An 18,578-nucleotide genomic window follows, 5' to 3' on the forward strand; every position below is an offset into this window, starting at 1 on the left:
TCAGCTTTCCTGTTCCTCTGATGCTGCTTGGCCTTCAGAGACAACCATGTCCGATTACTGACTGGACCCTATCAAGTGACGTAACAGAGCAACTAACGCTGGAATATCCTATGCCTTAATCTTTTGGCCTTCAAGAATATCATTGGAAAAAGTATTTCTTTTCTTTCAGAAAGCCAACCTCTGCAGAGAAATTTGTTTACTCCATCTCTTTTCCAATGAGCTATTACTCCACCTTATTGAATAAGAGATAGCGGGAACTGCCGATGCTAGAGAATCTGAGATATTGAATAAGTTTTGTTTTGATAATTAACCCATGACTGTGTTTATAAAGAAACTCAATTGATAGAACTTGTTGTTTAAAACCTGAGCTAGTTATGATATTTAATTGGTCATCTTGGTAAACGGGAAAATGATCTTTATGTGATGTTGTGTCCCCTGGAGTAGTAGGGCTACAGTGACCGTGCAATTCTCCAGACTCGCTTGTAACACTGTGTACAGTGGACAGTGAAACTAATTGGATGCTACACTCTAACAAAAGATGAACAACTGTATTGAGAATTTTAAGGACAAAAATGATTTAGTGTGATTATAACCATTAAGGCTTTCAAGGGACAGAGTTATACAAAAAAGCACATTTATTTAAAGTCATATAGTCATAGTTTTTTTTACAGTATGAAAACAACTTCCAGCCCAAATTGCCCATGCCACCCAATTTTTACAATTTAAATTGGTCTCATTTGCCCACATTTATCCTATCCCTCCATACCTATCCCATCCATGTACCTGTCTAAATGTTTCTTAAATGACAAAATTGTACTCGCTTCCACCACTACCTCCGGCAGTCCGTTCCAGACACAGTGTGTGAAAAAATTTCCCCCTGGACCCTTTTTTATCTCTCTCCCACACCTTACACCTGTGCCCTCTAGTTTTATACTCCCCTACTATGGGGAAAAGCTGTCTGCTATCTACCTTATCTATGACTCTTGTGATTTTACATATCTTTTTGAGATCACCCCTCAGTCCACTACGCTTCAGGGAAACAAAGTTCCAGCCTATCCAACCTCTCCATATAACACAAACTTTCCAGTCCAGGTAGTATCCTAGTAAATCTTTCCTGCACTCTTTCTAGTTTAATAGTATCCTTTCCATATTAGGGTGACCAGAATCGCATGCAGTATTCCAAATGTGGCCTCACCAACGTCTTGTACAGCTGCAACAAGGCGTCCCATCTATTATACTCAATGCTCTGACCAATGAAAGCTAGCATGCCGAAAACTTTCTTCACTGCCCTGTCTACCTGTGACTCCATTTTCAAGGAGCTATGAACTTGCACCCCTAGATCTCTTTGTTCTATAACACTCCCCGGGCCCTACCCATTGACTGTATAATTTCTGTTCTGGTTTGCCAAAATGCAACACCTTGCATTTATCTAAATTAAACTCCATCCGCCATTCCTTAGCCCACTGGTGCAGTTGATCAAGACCTCGCAGCATTCCCAGATAACCTTCTTCCCTGTCCACTATACCACCAATCTTGGTGTCATCCGCAAACGTACTAACCATATCTCTTAATTTCTCATCCAAATCATTTATATAAATGCACCGATCCCTGTGGCACACCGCTGGTCACAGCCTCCAGTCTGAAAAACAACCATCTACCACCACCCTCTGTCTTCTAACGTCAAGCCAATTTTGTATCCAAATGGCTAGCTCTCCCTGGATCCTGTGAGATTTAATTTTATTCAACAACCTACCATGTAGCATTAGTGTTTTGTTTTACATTTCCTAAAAGCTTAATTCTTAGATACAAAAGCCAGCTTTGCTGATATTCTCACATACTTGCTCCTGGGAAATGTTTATTTGCTGAGTAGCTTGGACCATCATGGTAAAATATTAATGAATGTCTGCTTTAATTCCTGCAGTTGTCTGATGAATTTCACACATGGAAGGTTTAAACATTATTACAAATCACATCAAGAATTTAACAATTGCAACTGTGGGTCACAGTTTTACAAATAAGGACTTCAAAAACATATACAATTATAGCCAATTAGGATCTATCAAATCTGCACATTCAGAACGCCAAAGAGTAAGGCTGTCAAGAGCATACTAACCTACAATATAGTGCTTTTCTAAACCTCGGGGCAGCTAACCTTTTTGCAGTCAATTTTACTTGTACAGGGTAATCACTTTTATTATGCAAGTAACATAGCAGCCAATTTCAGTATACCAAGATCCAACAACCAGGACTGCCACTGGATCATCTGTACTAGGTACATTCTGTGGTGGTGAATAAATATTAGCCAGGGTTCCAGACCAAACTCCTCTGTTCACCTTTGAAATAATGCTATGGGATCATTTACATTCAATCAGGAGGGCAGACAAGGCCTTGGTTTGAAAGGCAACATTATCTGACAATTCTGGTCTCCTTCAGTAATGCCGCCTAAGTTATATGTTTGAGTCTCTGCAGTGGGATCTGACTTATAGGCAAGAGCTACAGCTGGCACCTTGAAATCGGACAGACTGAAGGCCGAATGAAAAAGGTTTGAAATCGGCTTTGGAAACAGCAACTAAATGGAATAATTATTACTTACTGCCACATTTCAGTGAAGATGTAAATACTAGTTTTTACTTTTTATAATGCAGACATAAAATGACACCCTATAACTTGTCCAGGTCAGAAATCGATTGTTTGGAAAACCAGGCATGCGCTTTAATGTCCTCTGCCACGTTGGGTTTGATGGTAGGGAACATTTAACAGTCTGGAGGAAGTCCATGGCAGTGAGGTCCTTTATGGGCATATGAACAAATGAACATGTAAAATAGGAGCAGGCCATGTAGCTGCTCAAGGCCACTCCACCATTCGGTAGGATCATGGCTGATCTGCTTATGGTTCAAATTCCACATTCTCATTTGGCCCCAATAGCCCTCGATTCCCCTCCCCGGTGAGAATTTATCCATTTCTGTCTAAAAATATTCAAAGATCCCCAACTTCTCAGGCAGAGTTCTAAAGTTGCACAGTTCTCAGAGAGAAAAAAATTCTCCGCATCTCTGTCCTAACAGCTAATCCTCAATTTTAAAAGTATCCCTTGTTTCTAGACTGACCTACGACATGTAACATCCTTTCCACATTCAATTAGTTAAGACCATTCAGGGTCTTTAATCAAGTCACTCCTCACTCTTCTAAACTCCAATGGAAACAAGTCAACCTATCTAACCTTTCCTCAAAAGACAACCTACTTGTTTCAGGTTAAACCTCCTCTGAACTGTCTCCAGTGCATTATTTCCTCCCTTTAATAAGGAGACCAAAACTGTACAGTATTCGAGATGTGGTCTCACCAGTGCATAACTAAAAACATCCTTCTTTTATGTTCAATTGCTCTTGTGAAAAAGGCTAGTATCTGGTTAGTTTTCTTGACTACATGCTGCCTGCATTCTAACTTATTATGACTCATGTACCAGAACACCTAGATCCCTCAGCACATCAGAATTCTGCAAATATTTTGTTTCTCATTCTTCCTGGTATAGTGAACCATCTCATATTTTCCGATAATACACTCCATCTACCAGAGCTTCGCTCACTCAATCAACCTACTGATGTCCTCTGTAAACAGCCAACTGTGTACGATTTCAAACACTGCAAGCCAGGAGCATTCCAAGTTTGTTGCTCAACTACTACTCAACAGGAGTTTTAGAAGGGAAGTTGGAACCCAGATTTGTGGACAGGCACCTGGAGGTCCTGGCAGATAGGAGGGTTGGCTTCCTTCCTCAGGTCCACCAATGGTGACCACGGTACTAAACACTGCCAACCTGGTTGGGGGAGTAGCCTCTCCTGCGACAGTGAGGTGTCCGTAGTCCAGAGGTGCGCAGCAATGCCATTAAGAATTGCACTCCTCAATGGTGAGTGTGTTCTCACGAGTAAGTATCTCCTTTCTGCTATCTCATACTCTCTGTCATTACATCCATCTCCCATGACGACTTGTGATCTATCACTTTCACTATCACTTGCAGCATCTTCCTTCAACAGCTCTCACTCACATCAGCCTTCCTACCCTCTGCCCATCCTACTCACTCACTGACGACACTCCACCACCTCTCCTGCTCCTGCACTGCTACTATGTGCTTTTCTGTCCACTTCCATCATAGTCAATCCCTCTCTTTGTCCAACTGTAGGAAGAACTAGCTCATCCCTGAACTTCTCCACAACACCCCAACAGACCCAACTGAGCAGATGACTTGGATAAAAATGTAAATGTCAATGGGTGGGTTAGTAAGTTTGCAGACAATACAGCGATTGGTGGAGTTGTGTAGAAGGATAGTGTAGAAGGTTATCAAAGGATACAGAGGGATATAGATCAGTTGCAGACATGGGCGGAGAAATGGCAGATGGTGTTTAATCTGTGTAAGTGTGATGTGCCACATTTTGGGAGATCAAGTGTTAAGGAAAAGTATAGAGTTAATGGCAGGACCCCAAACAGCATTGATGTACAGAGTGATCCTATGTAGATGCGACAGTCAAGAAGACACAACAACGCCTCTTCTTCCTCAGGCGGCTCTGGAAATTTGACATGTCTATAAGGACCCTCACCAACTTCTACAGATGCACCATTGAAGGCATACTGTCTGGGTGCATAATGGCCTGGTAAGGCAACTGCTCTGCCTAGGACCGTAAGAAACTACAGAAGCTGGTGTGCACAACCCAAACCATCATAGAAGCCAACCTTCCATCCATGGACTCCATTTACACGGTTTGCTGTTGCGAAAAGGCTCCCAACATCATGAAAGACCCATCGCACCCCAGTAATGATCTCTTACAACCTCTTCCATCAGGCAGAAGATATAGAAGCCAGAACACATGCATGAGCAGGTTCAGGAACAACTTCTTCCCAGCTGTTATTAGACTGATGAATGGACTCTCTAGCCTCAAATGATGCTGATCTTGCTAACGTTGATCTCGCCTAGCGCACTGTGCAATGTAACCTGTATGCCTCTAAGTCTTTTTGATCTGTACATCCTTGCTTATTATCATCTGCCTGTACTGCTTGTAAACAAAGCTTTTCACTGTACTTTGGTACATATGACAATACATCAATTAGTCAGTCTTGGGTTTCAAATTCATAGCTCCCTGAAAGTGACCACGCAAGTAGATAGGGTGGTAAAGAAGGCGTATGGCATGCTTGCCTTCACTTGTCAGGGTACTGAATACAAGAGTCAGGATGTCATTTTGCAGCTTTATAAGACTTTGGTTAGGCCACATTCAGAGTATTGTGTTCAATTCTGGTCGCCACAGCACATGAAGGATGTGGAGGCTTTTGAGAGGGTGCAGAAGAGGTGTACCAGGATGCTGCCTGGATTAGAAGCTTTCAGCTATAAGGAGGCTAGAAAAACTTGGGTTGTTTTCTCTGGAGCAGCAGAGGCTAAGGAGAAACTTTGTAGAAGTCTATAAACTTATGAGATGCATAGATCGGGTTGACGGTCAGAATCTTTTTCTCAGAGTTGAAATGTCTAAAACAAGGAGGCATGCATTTAAGGTGAGAATGGGAAAGTTCAAAGGAGATGTGAGGGGCACATTTTTTAAACAGAGTGGTAAGAGTCTGGAACACACGGTCAGGGGTGGTGGTGGAGGCAGATCGATGGTTTAAGAGACTTTTAGATAAGTACATGATTATGCAAGGAATGGAGGGATATGGACCAAAGGCAGGCAAAATGGATTAGTTTATTTTGGCATCATGCTTGGCACAATGTTGTGGGCCAAAGGGCCTGTTCCTGTGCTGTACTGTTCTATGTTGTACGACACACCTGACATCTCAGACTGAGACTGGACGAGGCCCTCAACTGACTGTGGTAGCACCCCATGATCAACTGTAGGACTGAGGAACCCTCTATTAGGCTTTCAAACATGGCCATTTGATTGAAGTACGTGCAGTGTGTTTGTGGTTTAAGCCACTGGCATATGCTGTAGGTGTCACACTGATGTACTACAGTACCATAAAGTGACATGCCTACCCCTTAACTGATCATTAGTGGCAGCCATGACAAGCTGACTGGTTTTCTACCCATGTTAAAAGGCAAGGCAATTCAGAGACTCTGTGAGCATCCAAGTGGGCACAAAGTGCTAAGAAAGCAAGTAAAGAGCCCTGAGGGGAAGGGTTCCACTGAGATCCATCCCTTGGCTTTGTTGCCAACCCCTCCCAATGTCCCCTGCCACCACTGCACATCTGTGCCTGAGTCCCAGGGCAATTTAGTTGGATTGTACCAACAGCTGCCCCAGTGGTGCTGCCGAGAAACAGATGGGATTCAGCTGCTGGGGTTCCAGATCCAGGAAAGGCCTGACCTTTTTTCTTAATTTGGTGGCGTACCTGAACAGAGGCATGGTGCGTCTCCCACCAGCTCTCTAAGGAGCAGTAAAGTCTTTGTCACCTCTGTTAAATACCTTCCAGTATTTTGGACAAGTTGTCTGGACACTGAGCACATCCAAGAAACTCTCAGGCTCACTCAAATGGTTGGAATGGATTGTTCTTAAAGAGTGGGAACATAGAAGATAAAATATTTGGATATGTAATAAAATTTCTATTTCTGTCTTTTAATGTTTAATCCTGTTTTCTGCTTCAGTTAAATATTTATAGCTACAGTGTTTGGGTTCAGGCCCTTGTGGTGAGGTAGTCCAACATCATTCCGCAATCCAGAAAATTCTGAAGTCCAAATATGATTTGGTTCCAGGAACTCCACCCTAAGGACATTAGTGTATCAAAAACTGCATCTCACAACACACTCTTGTGTGAAATGTTTATCTGATTGTTTGGGCACTTGGATTTTGAAGTAGAGGTAAATGGGTTTGGTTTTAGTTCTGTGAAGAGGATTCAATTTGTGCTTTTGTGTTGAATTGTGTTGAACAGTGAGCTCAAAAAATAATTTCCAAAACATCATGTCACTTCAGCTGAAGCGGGGGGAGGAGGCTAAATGTTGAAGTATTTACACTGTTGAACTTTCACAACCTACAGAAAGATAGACTAAGGCCACAGGCAGGTTCAGTTCAGAAGAAAAGATTCCAACCAGTAGAACTTTAGCTTTGTCAGTCTCTAAGCTATCACAGCTGGACATTAGTCTTAAGCTATGATCAAACTTAAGAAGATAGGCTAGAAAAGCCTTTCTTGAAGTTTGGTAAACAAAGCCAGTCAGTTAGTGTTTGGGTGGCTCTGGGAGAGGCAGAGGAAATCATATTTGGTGAATGTGCAGAAAGATGTTGAAAAAGAAAATTGCAACCTCATCAATTGGTTAAAAAATGTAAAAGTGAACATTGGAGCGATACTTCACTAGGATAAACGATATTGCTGAGAACATGGATTGAAACTTTCTTTGTGCTGATTAAGATAAATTTTTCCAAAATTTTCATCTCTACAGCTTTTTTCCTTTGAGTAACAACTTTATGTTCTTTTGTAAAAGTACATTGACAGCCTCATGTGAATACATTCAGTGATTGTCCACCATGGTGGACAAACTTCCAAAATAAAACTCAGTCTCTCAAGCCACCTTTCACTCTGAGGTTTGACTTGTTCAGTGTTATCATCAGCTTGGTTTATAGCACCGGTCATAAGTGTTTATAACAACAAGCTTAACCAAAAATGTCAGGAGGGGCACAGACTCGATTAGACCCTCGTCCATTCTGCGTTTGTTGATCTCACCAGGGTTGTGGCTAACACCCTAAACTGGCCTCAACATCCCTGGAGAAGGGAGTGGAAAAAACTGGCAAAAAGGTGCAGGGGGCTGGATGAACACAGCAGGCCAAGCAGCATCATAGGAGCAGAGAGGCTGACGTTTCGGGCCTAGACCCTTCGTCAGAAAAGGGGGAGGGGAAGGGGGTTCTGAAATAAATAGGGAGAGAGTGGGAGGCGGATAGAAGATGGATAGAGGAGAGGATAGGTGGAGAGGAAACAAACAGGTCGAAGAGGCGGGGATGGGGCCAGTAAAGGTGAGTGTAGGTGGGGAGTTAGGAAGGGGATAGGTCAGTCCAGGGAGGACGGACAGGTCAAGGGGGCGGGATGAGGTTAGTCGGTAGGAGATGGAGGTGCGGCTTGAGGTGGGAGGAGGGGATAGGTGGGAGGAAGAACAGGTTAGGGAGGCAGGGACGAGCTGGACTGGTTTTGGGATGCGGTAGGAGGAGGGGAGATTTTGAAACTTGTGAAATCCAAAAAACTGGCCTTGCTTTTTGGCATGATACAACATAATATCACATCCAAATAGGATGTGAGCTTAACACAGAAGGAAGCAACTGTGCTTGTGAACCAACTTTTAAATTATTGAGACTTGAGACATGCTAACTTTTATTTGTCCTCTTTGCCTGTGTTTTATTGTTGCCAATAAAATTAACAGGAAACAGTATAAATATTTTTTCAAGCTTTGCTGCGTAGGTTGATAAATTACTAGATTTATTTCATAACTCAAATTCTGAATGGATAATTAGTATTTATAATTGTAATATTTTTGTCAAACAGAATACAGTAATTTATAAGCTTTAAGTGGCATGAACCAAGCTATTTTCAGCATGACTATATTAAAAGAGCACTTCCCAGAGGACAAAACAATGTTGTATGGGATAGAACATTCCACTTATTGTGTATAGACTAAAGGGATCTGAACTGCAAAGTTTCTTCCTCCTACACAAAACATACATACAAAGGGAACAAGGACATGAGATTAAACGTGAACATTTGGTCAAATGGCTGTATAAAATTCAACTTTTCTATTTATTTGAATTACTTGCCTGATAGCCCAAGCAGCCTTTTCTCATGCGAATCTTTATAATGTGACTTGCTACTGGATCATGAAGGAATACCTCGCTCACATCTAATTCCCCTCAGGTACAGTTCCAAAAAGGTGTCCTGCTGGGTTGTCAACTCTGGACAGACATATTCCTGGAGGGTTTTTCACACACCTTCTTGCCGCCTAATGTCCCATCCCATCAGCTTCTCTTCCTTTTATCTAATATTTTCACAACTAATGAATGAGTTGAAAATGAAAATATAGATACAGAAAATCGTAGCCAGCTGTACAGAAGGGTTGACATACAGCTTTAGGTATCAAAGAAGAGCCAAGAAATACTTAAAACCAAGAACTACTTAAAATCACAAAGGTATATGACTACCTATCCACCCCTCCCACCTCACTGACCAACTCCCTCCCCCACTACTCCCTACCTGCACTCACCATCCCACCTACCTTCCACCTTGGTGTATGTTGAGCTGAAATCACATCTAACTTTGCAAGAAAATAATTGCTGTAAGCACAGAGTAGAAACCTGTTTTAAAACACCAAGAGACATGATGACTTCTTTTGGGGACAATATCCAACAAGTTCCTTCCTCACCCAGGTTCCATCAGCCATGGGTGACATCCTAGTGCTGCTCAGCTAACTGAGAACAGGCTGGTGTTAAAATGGAGCATACTCGCTATCTTTCAGGTAAATACACTAAACTCTCTAACCCACTGGGGACCCAGCACGGGCTAAGGCTTGTTCCTCAAAATAGGCTAACAGCAGTCCGGAAATTAAACCAAAATTCATAAATTAGAAACCAACGTTTGCACACTGCCAAAATTGCTGAGGCACAGAGCAGTTTGGTGGGGGTTTGTGTCTGCAAATTCAAACCTCCCAACCTTCCAGATTTTAATGGGAGCTTACTGCAATGGAGAATTAGTCTCCTAAGTACTAGTAAAGTTTGCACCAATGCAGAGCCTAGCATGCCATGCCTGCCAACGAAACTATGTTTGCTGGTCCTCCTACCATTTAGAGACACACTGCATCATTACTTTTTGTCAGGAATGTGGCTTCAGCAATAATGAAAAGTTCCACGACTGTAGACAATGTCACGCATGAGGGAGGGAGCAACACAAATTAGTGACAGAGAGGGGAAAAAACAGAAACCAAAAGAAGACAGAAACTCAAAAGGGGTGGAGTGGGCAGGAATAGAAATTTTGGATGGAGAGAGGTAACACTAACAGGAGAAAAGCACACACTAGGGAGGGAGAGAGAAAGAAACACAAAGGCGTAAATTTTGGATAAATGGAGAAAGGCTGGAAAGTGTAGAACTTCAAAGTGTGTCCTCTATCACAGGTCACTGAAACTTGACGTGCACATCCGGCAAATGATTTGTTTACCTTTGCTTCAATAGGACTTGAGAACAGAAAACTTTCTGCAATTATATAGACCCTTCATGAGACAACACCTCAAGTATTATGAGACTGTAGGAACTGCAGACGCTGAAGTCAGAGATAACACAGTGTGGAGCTAGAGGAACACAGCAGGCCGAGGAGCAGGAAAGTTGACATTTTGGGTCAGGACCCTTCTTCAGAAATGGGGAGAGGGAAGGGAGCTGGGAAATAAATAGAGGAGGGATGGGGCTGGGGAAGGTAGGTGGGATGGTGAGTGCAGGTAGGGAGTAGTGGGGATTGGTCAGTGAGGTGGGAGGAGTGGATAGGTAAGAGAGAAGATGGACAGGTCGTGTCAGGTCAAAGTGGCAGGGATGAGAGGGAGGATTGGACATGGGATGAGGCCAGAGGTGGGAGATTTTAAAACTGGTGAATTCCACGTTTAGGCCATCAGGTTGTAGGCTCCCAAGGCATTCACCAGTTTTAAAATCTCCACACCCCCGGCCTCATCCCACGACTAAACCTCCCTCTCATTCTTGCCTCCTTGACTGGACACGACCTGTACATCTTTTCTCCCACCTATCAGCCCATTCCATCACACTGACCAAGCCAAACTACGCCCTACCTGCATCCTATCACCATCCCACCTACCTTCACCAGCCCCACCCCTCCTCTATTTTATTTCCCACCTCCTTTCCCCCTCTCCATTTCTGAAGAAGGGTCCCTACCAGAAGAATTACGTGCAGCTTTGTTCTCCTTATGTACGGAATGCCTTCAGGAATTAATTGCCATAGGAGGACCCTTTCAGTGCAGTAATCGTAGTTCAAGTTCCACCTCCCCCAGAGGCATGTCATAACATCACTGAACAAGTTGATTGGAATTTTTTTTTAAGACAGAGTCCAACAAGGGATTCATCAAACAAATTCCTTGCACAGATGGATTATCCAGAGAAAAGATAAAATAGATTGGGCCTATATGCTCTGGCATACAGAATATATGGCGTATCGAAGATGAGAGGTGAGTATATTCAAACATGAAACATTTTTACAGGAATTGCGCAGGTTGGATGCAGGAAAAATGTTTCCCTTAGCTGGGGTGGGTTGGTCAAGAACCAGTCTCAGAATAAGGGGTAGGCCAACTGGGAGCGAGATGAGGAGGAATTTCTTCACACAGAGGGAGATGTACGTTTGGAATTCTCTGCCCCGTAGGGCCGTAAAGAGTCAGTTAATGAGCATGTTCAAGACAAAGATCCATAGATTTCTACATATTAAAAACATCAAGAAATACGGGGATAGTGTAGGAAAATAGCGTTGAAGTAGGAGTTCAGCCATGAGACCGTTGAATGGCAGAGCAGGCTGGAAGGACTGAATGGCCTTATTCCTTCGAGGCTGCATTTGCTGACACTAAAAACCTCTGCAGTATGCCCTAGGAATAGAGTTCCGGATGCACTAAATGAATGAGTTTTATTGAAAAGTGTGCACAGATGCATCTTTATCACTGGGCTGGGTGTCAATATTAAGAAAAAATGGCGTTCTTGTCAGCATCTGATATTTATGAGTAAAGCAGCGAGTCCAGCATGCGATGAGTGGCAATAAGCGATTAATTATTCACAAAGATCCACAGTCATTACCTAACAAAAGATTTTAAAGAAATGTTCACTCTAAAATCTGCACAAAGCCAGGTCTAGGCAGGCCCAGCACCGTTCAATTACGAACAAAAACTAAGTTGCTGGAAAAGCTCAGCACATCTGTGAAGAAAATAATCAGAGTTAACGTTTTGGGTCTGGTGACCTTTCCTCGACTCGGTCTGAAATCTGTGCATATGCAAATTATTACGTAAGAAGGTACGAAGTGAAAAATTTCAGAAGATATTCACTGTCAAAGCAGATCCAGCAACGTCCAACCGCCAACTCCACTGTCCTCGTACGCGCGGTTTTCAACGGTAAAACCACGCGATCATTGCACAACGCACGCGCCCCCACACCCCCGGCTCCGGCTTCTGCGCATACGCACTGCCCACTGGCTTTTCTCCGTCCGGTGTCAAGAAATAGTGCGGCTCTTAAAATGTCTTGATGTGCCGGTTTCAGTTCTCGTTTCTGACATACTCCACTTTTGGAGAGGCTGTGACTAATACGTGGGAGTTCCGACGCGGGCTTACTGGAGTTCGCCGAGTTCCAATAGAGTCGTTATTTCCACGGTGCAGGACTCCTAAATTATGAAGTGGACATACATGCTCACGAAGAGCAGGTAAACTGCCAAAATGTGAGGTTATTAAAATCCCCAACCTTTTAAAAAATGAAAACAACAGGCTACCCGTGCAGTCAAAGCTACAAAACTCCCATTCAAGCAGTTGGAATAGCTGCTTGTTGACATCTTTCCAAGGATCATCATTATGAATACTTGGTTATTCTTCACAAGCGACTATTATTTCAACATCATTTCGGCTTGGCTGCTGATGGTCTGCACAGACTGGATTCTGGCTGAGTTGGCATAGAGGGTGAAAAGGTCAAGGATGTGAATGGGCAGAATTAAAGAGCCATCAGGTGGGTATGGGGCATGGATTGGCCTTGAGGATATGAGTGGCCATTTATAGGATGATGCAACTGGACAGGGAAGTAAGATTGGCCATGAATGTATGAGGGCTAGAGGGACTAACGTTCGATGATACAACCAGAATGAAGTGGCTGCTTGTGTGTGCTTTTGGGGAGGAGGGTTGAGGATGAACTGTCCTTGCCTTAATACCTCCCTGCTCCCCCAGACTGAGAATTGGTTCTGCTGGGGCACTTTCTACTGCGGCCAGTCTGACATTTCCTGACTTAGGGAATGGAAGTTTTTTAGTATTCATTCATGGGGTGTGGGTGTCACTGACTAGGCCAACATTTATTGCCCAGAGGACATCAGTGAACTAGATTGTTTTTCGAACAGTCGATTCGTGGTCATCATTAGACATAAAAATTCCAAATTTTTTATGGAATTCGAATGTCATTATCTACCATGGCAGAATTTGAACCCAGGTCCCCAGGATATTACCTAGATCTCTGGGTTAACAGGCTTGTGATAATACCACTAGGCTATCACCTCCCCTACAAGCTGACCCAATTTGTGTGAGGGAGGGAGTGAAGTACAAACTGGGGAAGGGAAAGAGGGGAAGCAACATCGACTGGGGACATAGAGTACTGATGATGTGCACTATATTGTAGAATGGGTCATATTAGACAGTGAGGCATTTGCAACAGTGCTCTGAATTGCCTGAGACTCACTTCAGTGACTCAAAGTTTCAACGATAAATGAATGGGAGTCAATTAATTGAATTAAGTTTGGTTTTCGCTTTATTTATTATTCTTAATGGAACTATATAAAAACAGGAGTTAGAGAGTCCATATAAAGTTCTTGTTGAATCACTGGAATTTATTTGGTGATTTTCATTTCAGTTGATTGATTGTGAACATTTCTTATCCTTACATACTTCTGTCATTTTGTGGCTTTATAAATTCTGGTATTCATCACGTAATGAAACAAGTTGTTATGTATTTCATTCAGATTTGGTGATATTGAGATACTCCACTAAATTAAATGCCTCCATCCAAGGGCTCAGGAGCCTGAAATTTAACAAAACAACTGGGAGCTAGTCTCTGAGAACTGAGGGGAGCCTTTTTAGCCAGGCCACCTCAGCAGTCAGCTCTCCCAGTGGTGGTCACTGACTTGTTTCTGGGGTGGAACATTTGACCTTCTGTCCTGGAGCGAAAGCTGGATATGATGGGAAACGTTCTGCCGAGGCAGACCAGCCAAGTCAGGAAATTTCCCTACCTGAACTACCTGCCTTGGTAGCAAAAATACAGCTTGTTGTTTTTAGTAGGAGTTGAAAAATTCATAGTTTGATGAGTCAAGGAGGTCATGAAAGGATTAGTTGTTTTTGATGTGGAATTATGAGGTTTGATTGTTTTTAATAGGGTGACATGCCAATATCAGTATTATAATGGAGAAATTTTAAAAGAACTAAAATTTTAAAAAGCTACAATTTTAAAAATGTCACTGTTAGTCAAAATGGCTTCCAAGGATTATCAAACTTTTTGTCTTATCTCTTGAAGGGATAAGTATAGCTTGGACAGTAACTCTCTGTGGATTAGAAGGGGTGGGGGCGGGGGTCGATGAGGCCCCTTGACACCTTTGATGTACAGATTTGCCTTTACAAACATAAAAGGTTTAGTTGAATAAAACCGTAGTGCAAAAAAAAATCAGACTGCTTTGTATTTCATGACAGGTCACTTGATAGGGCAGCTACTTTCACTCCCCATTAAAAGATTTTCGGCAGAAATTCAAACAGATTTCTAGCCAGAATTCTACCAGAGAGAAAGTTCTGCAGGGGAAAAAAAAAGCATCAGAATGCTGCAGTTAGCAAAGCAGCCAAAAAACAACCTGCAATGTCTTGAAACAGAATTCTCCTTTAACCTGTTTCATCTTCCGGTTCACCTGAGAAATCCACCTCCAGGTAAATTTTCTGTAAGAACTTTAGCAACTATTGAGAAACTTCTGACTTCACTACCACTGCACCACAAAAGTCCCATTTATTAGGCTTGCAATCCTGTGTGGACAGAAGTTTAAGAGATGATCTAATTGAGGTTTCTAAGATGAATAAAGCAGTTGGTGCAGGGAGAAACAGAGAAATGATTGATTATGCTGTGAGATGTTGTGAAGCTGTTCTTCATACAAAACAGAGTGGAAATCTGGAACCAACAGTAGAAGGCTATTGAGGCTGGGGGCATGGAAATGGGGACCAGTTTAAAAATCTGATATTGAGATTGATGGATTGATTCCATTAGGGGTTGTTAAAGAAAATGGAATGCAGGCAAGCCGATAGAGTTGGGATGAGGATTAGCCATGATCTAATTAAGCATCAGCAGAACCAGTCTGAAGGGCTGAACGGTATACTCCTATTCCTAGAGATTGTGGTCGAGTGATTGCTGGGCATGACACCAGGGCCACTCCACTTAGCTGAGCTTGTGTTGGCAACAAGAAGGTAAGAGTAAATCCATTGAACAATGGCTCAGCATTTATGACAGTGAAGTGGGAGTGTTACTAAATGAAACATTGTTCCTCTTTTGGTATTGCTTTCTCAGTTGTCAATGTCATTCTCAACCCCTGTGATAAGCTACTGCCCAGGAATGTATTTTACAATGTGTTACTCTTTGTATTCTGTGTCAGCATAAGGATGCTGCATGATTTTCTGCTTATCCTTTCAGATTGTAAGGCTGATGACAAAGGTTTTCCAATTCCTCATTCTCACAGAAAAGAATGACACTAGAATTGATCAAACTGGATGATAAGGGGAATATCAGAATTGTATTACCATCTTATACTAACTAGGTATTCAGTAATATTTCATTTGATTTCTTTACCACAGTAATTTGATTTTGTCCTTTTGTTCAACTCTCTTGATATCCTACAGGTGTAAAGGTAGAAACTGTTGTTTACACTAATGTTGATATAGGCAATAGGGACAACAATAGATGTTCACCTTTCTGCCACTGGGCGCAACATCTCTATGCAGGTGAGGGTGATGAGGCATGGTCCTGGCATAAAGTTACACCCTATTAGGATAGCCCATTGATGTTTATCGAACTGGAGACGTCAGGGTACTGTGGCACAGTTTGGAAAAATTAATGCAGTCAGGACTTGATCCTGGTACTATTGAGCTTGATATAAGAATTGATATGCACAATAACATTCTAGCTGTGTTTACTGTACCCTCTATCAGTTGTCGCTGCTGGTGTATGATCTCATCGCACAGGGCTCGATGTTGCTCATAATGCTCGATGACAAAGTCTTTCTGTTGCAGGATGTTCTCTTTCCGCAGCATAACAGATCGGATCTCTGTGTTCTCCACCTCCAGCTCATGAACTCTGCAGAGCAAACTCATGATTTCTTGCTGATCCTTGTTATTAATCCACTTTGGTAGTAAGTCCTCCAGCTTTGAGACTTTGGCTTTTGTGTCTACCAACTTCTGTTCCAACTCACACTAGAAACAAGACAGGAAACAAAATCTTTATTGACTTGGCTCTGAAATGTTTTATATGTCCTAAAATAATGAAAAGGTGTATAGTATAACCTCCAATGAATTAAAAGCACAAGTTATTCCTGAATGCACCGCCACTGTCCTATAGTATGTATAACTGAGCAGAGCACTATATCATTCCTATGATCTCTGATCACAATACAGGTGAACTTTCCCTTTTACCCCCTAGCTGGTAACCTGCCAAAGTCTCCTCTGGCCAATCAGTTAGAACCGAAATATCCCATTCCAGTTTCAAAGATAAGTAGGGATTTTCTGTTACTCTGTCAAAATTTAACCCTTGACAACACCTAAAACCAATTTCAAAACAGAAACAATGAGAGGATCAGGTATCATCTGTGCAGAAGATGCTGCCAACAGAAGCTACAGTTACAAACTGTTTGCTATATCAGGAGGATGCACTGAACAGGCATTGTTGAGGGAAAAAAAGGCTTCATTTTAGAAAGAGTAGACTTTTTTAATATTCGTTCATGGGATGTGGATGTGACTAGAATCATAGAATCCCTACAGTGTGGAAACAGGCCATTCGGAAGTCCGCACCAACTCTCTGAAGAGCATCCCACCCAGACTCGCCTCCCCCTAACCTATCCCTGTTACCCTGCATTTCCCATGGCTAATCTGGCTAATCTGCCTAACCTGCACATCCTTGGACTGTGGGAGGAAACTGTAGCACCCAGAGGAAACCCACGGAAAAACGTGGAGAATGTGCAAGCTCCACACAGACAGTCCCCGAGGCTGGAACTGAACCCGGGTCCCTGGTGCTGTGAGGCAGCAATGCTAATCACTGAGCCACCATACAGCCCACTGAGTGGCCCAGCATTTATTGCCCATCCCTAATTGCACAGAGGACAGTTATCAGTCAGCTACATTGCTGTGGATCTGGATTCAAATGCAGGCCAGACCAGGTAAAGATTGTAGATTTTCCTTTCCTAAAAGAGACAAGTCTACCTGATGGGTTTTTACAATAATTGTTACATGGTCACAATTAGGTTAACTTCTATTTCAGATTTTTATTAAATTCAAATTTTAAACATCTACTATGATGAGATCTGAGCCCACTGCCGCAAAACATTATCGTAGGCTTCTGGATTATGAGCCCACTGACACCACCACCTCCTCAATGATGATAATACTGTTTGTCTTTTATACTCAGGTCTGAATTTTCACTATAGCTAAAGAAAGAAAAGGGTATTGTCCTTAACCAAGACTCTTAATAAAGTTAAACTTTCTTATGCTGGGTGGTGCTGCTGTAATCTGTAGTAGTATCTGCACAACTACCCGCTGCTTTCTTCATTTACGCTGTCAGCATTTCTCTGCCTACTTCAGGACTCAGCCAGCACCTTAATGTAAACATGCACGCATTTTATCCCCCATTGGAAGTTCCTGAGTAACTGAATTGCTGTCTCCTCCTGCTGTATTCTTTAATGCCTGTCACACTGCAAGTTCCACACACAAGGTATACCTCATGCGACTGTTTCAGTCCAGGAGAAAATATTGCTTTGTAAAATTGGTCGTCCAATCTCAGGCAGCATGAGCTGCGACCAGTCTGATAGAGCAAACCTCCAAATTGGAGAAAGCAACCTTTTTGCAAAACGAATGTGGCTACCCTTTTCCACAAACTGGAAATAGCTCTGAGGACTGAGTATTGGTGCCACATTCCCCAGACAGTAATGAGCTCTTCAGCCATTGCTGTGCCCTAACCTTGGTATCATTGGAAGTTTCAGAAAGCCTGTAAAACCTAACAGGATGAACTGAAAAAAATTGACCTTGGTATTGCGCTCAGTGAGTAAAGGACATATGTTTACTGCCAATTCCATTTCCTGAGGGGGTGAAACCTAAAGGTTTGTGGATTAGAGGAGACTTCATTGCTTTATCACCCCCTTTCTCAACTTGCTCACGAGTCTCTGCTCTCCCTCATGAAGACTGTCTTCATAACATTTAATAGCACAGAACAGGCCATTCAGTCCATCTTGCATGAGTTGACTCCTTGAAACTGCAAGCCTGTGAGTTATGACACGATGGTGGTGTAGTAGAAACAGCACTAGATTAGTAAACCTGAATGATGCTCTGGGGACGCAGTTTCATCATTCACCATGGTGGCTGGTGTAATTTAAATTCAATTAATAAAACCTGTAATTGAAGTTAGTCTCAGTGATGGTAACCATGAAACTGCCATCAATTGTTGGAAAAACCATTCACTAATGTCTTTTTAGGGAAGGAAATCTGCACTCTTTAACTGGTCTGACCTATATGTGACTCCAAACCCACCACAATGTGGTTGACTTTCAACTTGCCCCCTTGAGATGGGCCAAGCAAGGCAATTAGGGATGGGCACTTATCCACTGAAAGAGGGTTCTTGTGGCACAGT

The 18,578-nt window shown here is 42.5% G+C and overlaps 1 protein-coding gene across 1 annotated transcript in view; it reads right to left on the reverse strand.

Annotated features, from left to right (window-relative positions):
* LOC109910406 (kinesin-like protein KIF19) overlaps positions 1-18,578 on the reverse strand; it is a 247,157-nt gene that overhangs the window by 96,574 nt on the left and 132,005 nt on the right. Inside the window, exon 12 of the mRNA XM_048609643.1 lies at positions 15,886-16,156. Coding sequence (XP_048465600.1) covers positions 15,886-16,156 — 271 coding nt within the window. The remainder of the gene's footprint in view (positions 1-15,885; positions 16,157-18,578) is intronic.

Source organism: Rhincodon typus, chromosome 21, assembly GCF_021869965.1.
Source record: "Rhincodon typus isolate 14 chromosome 21, sRhiTyp1.1, whole genome shotgun sequence".
Lineage (NCBI taxonomy): Eukaryota > Metazoa > Chordata > Chondrichthyes > Orectolobiformes > Rhincodontidae > Rhincodon > Rhincodon typus.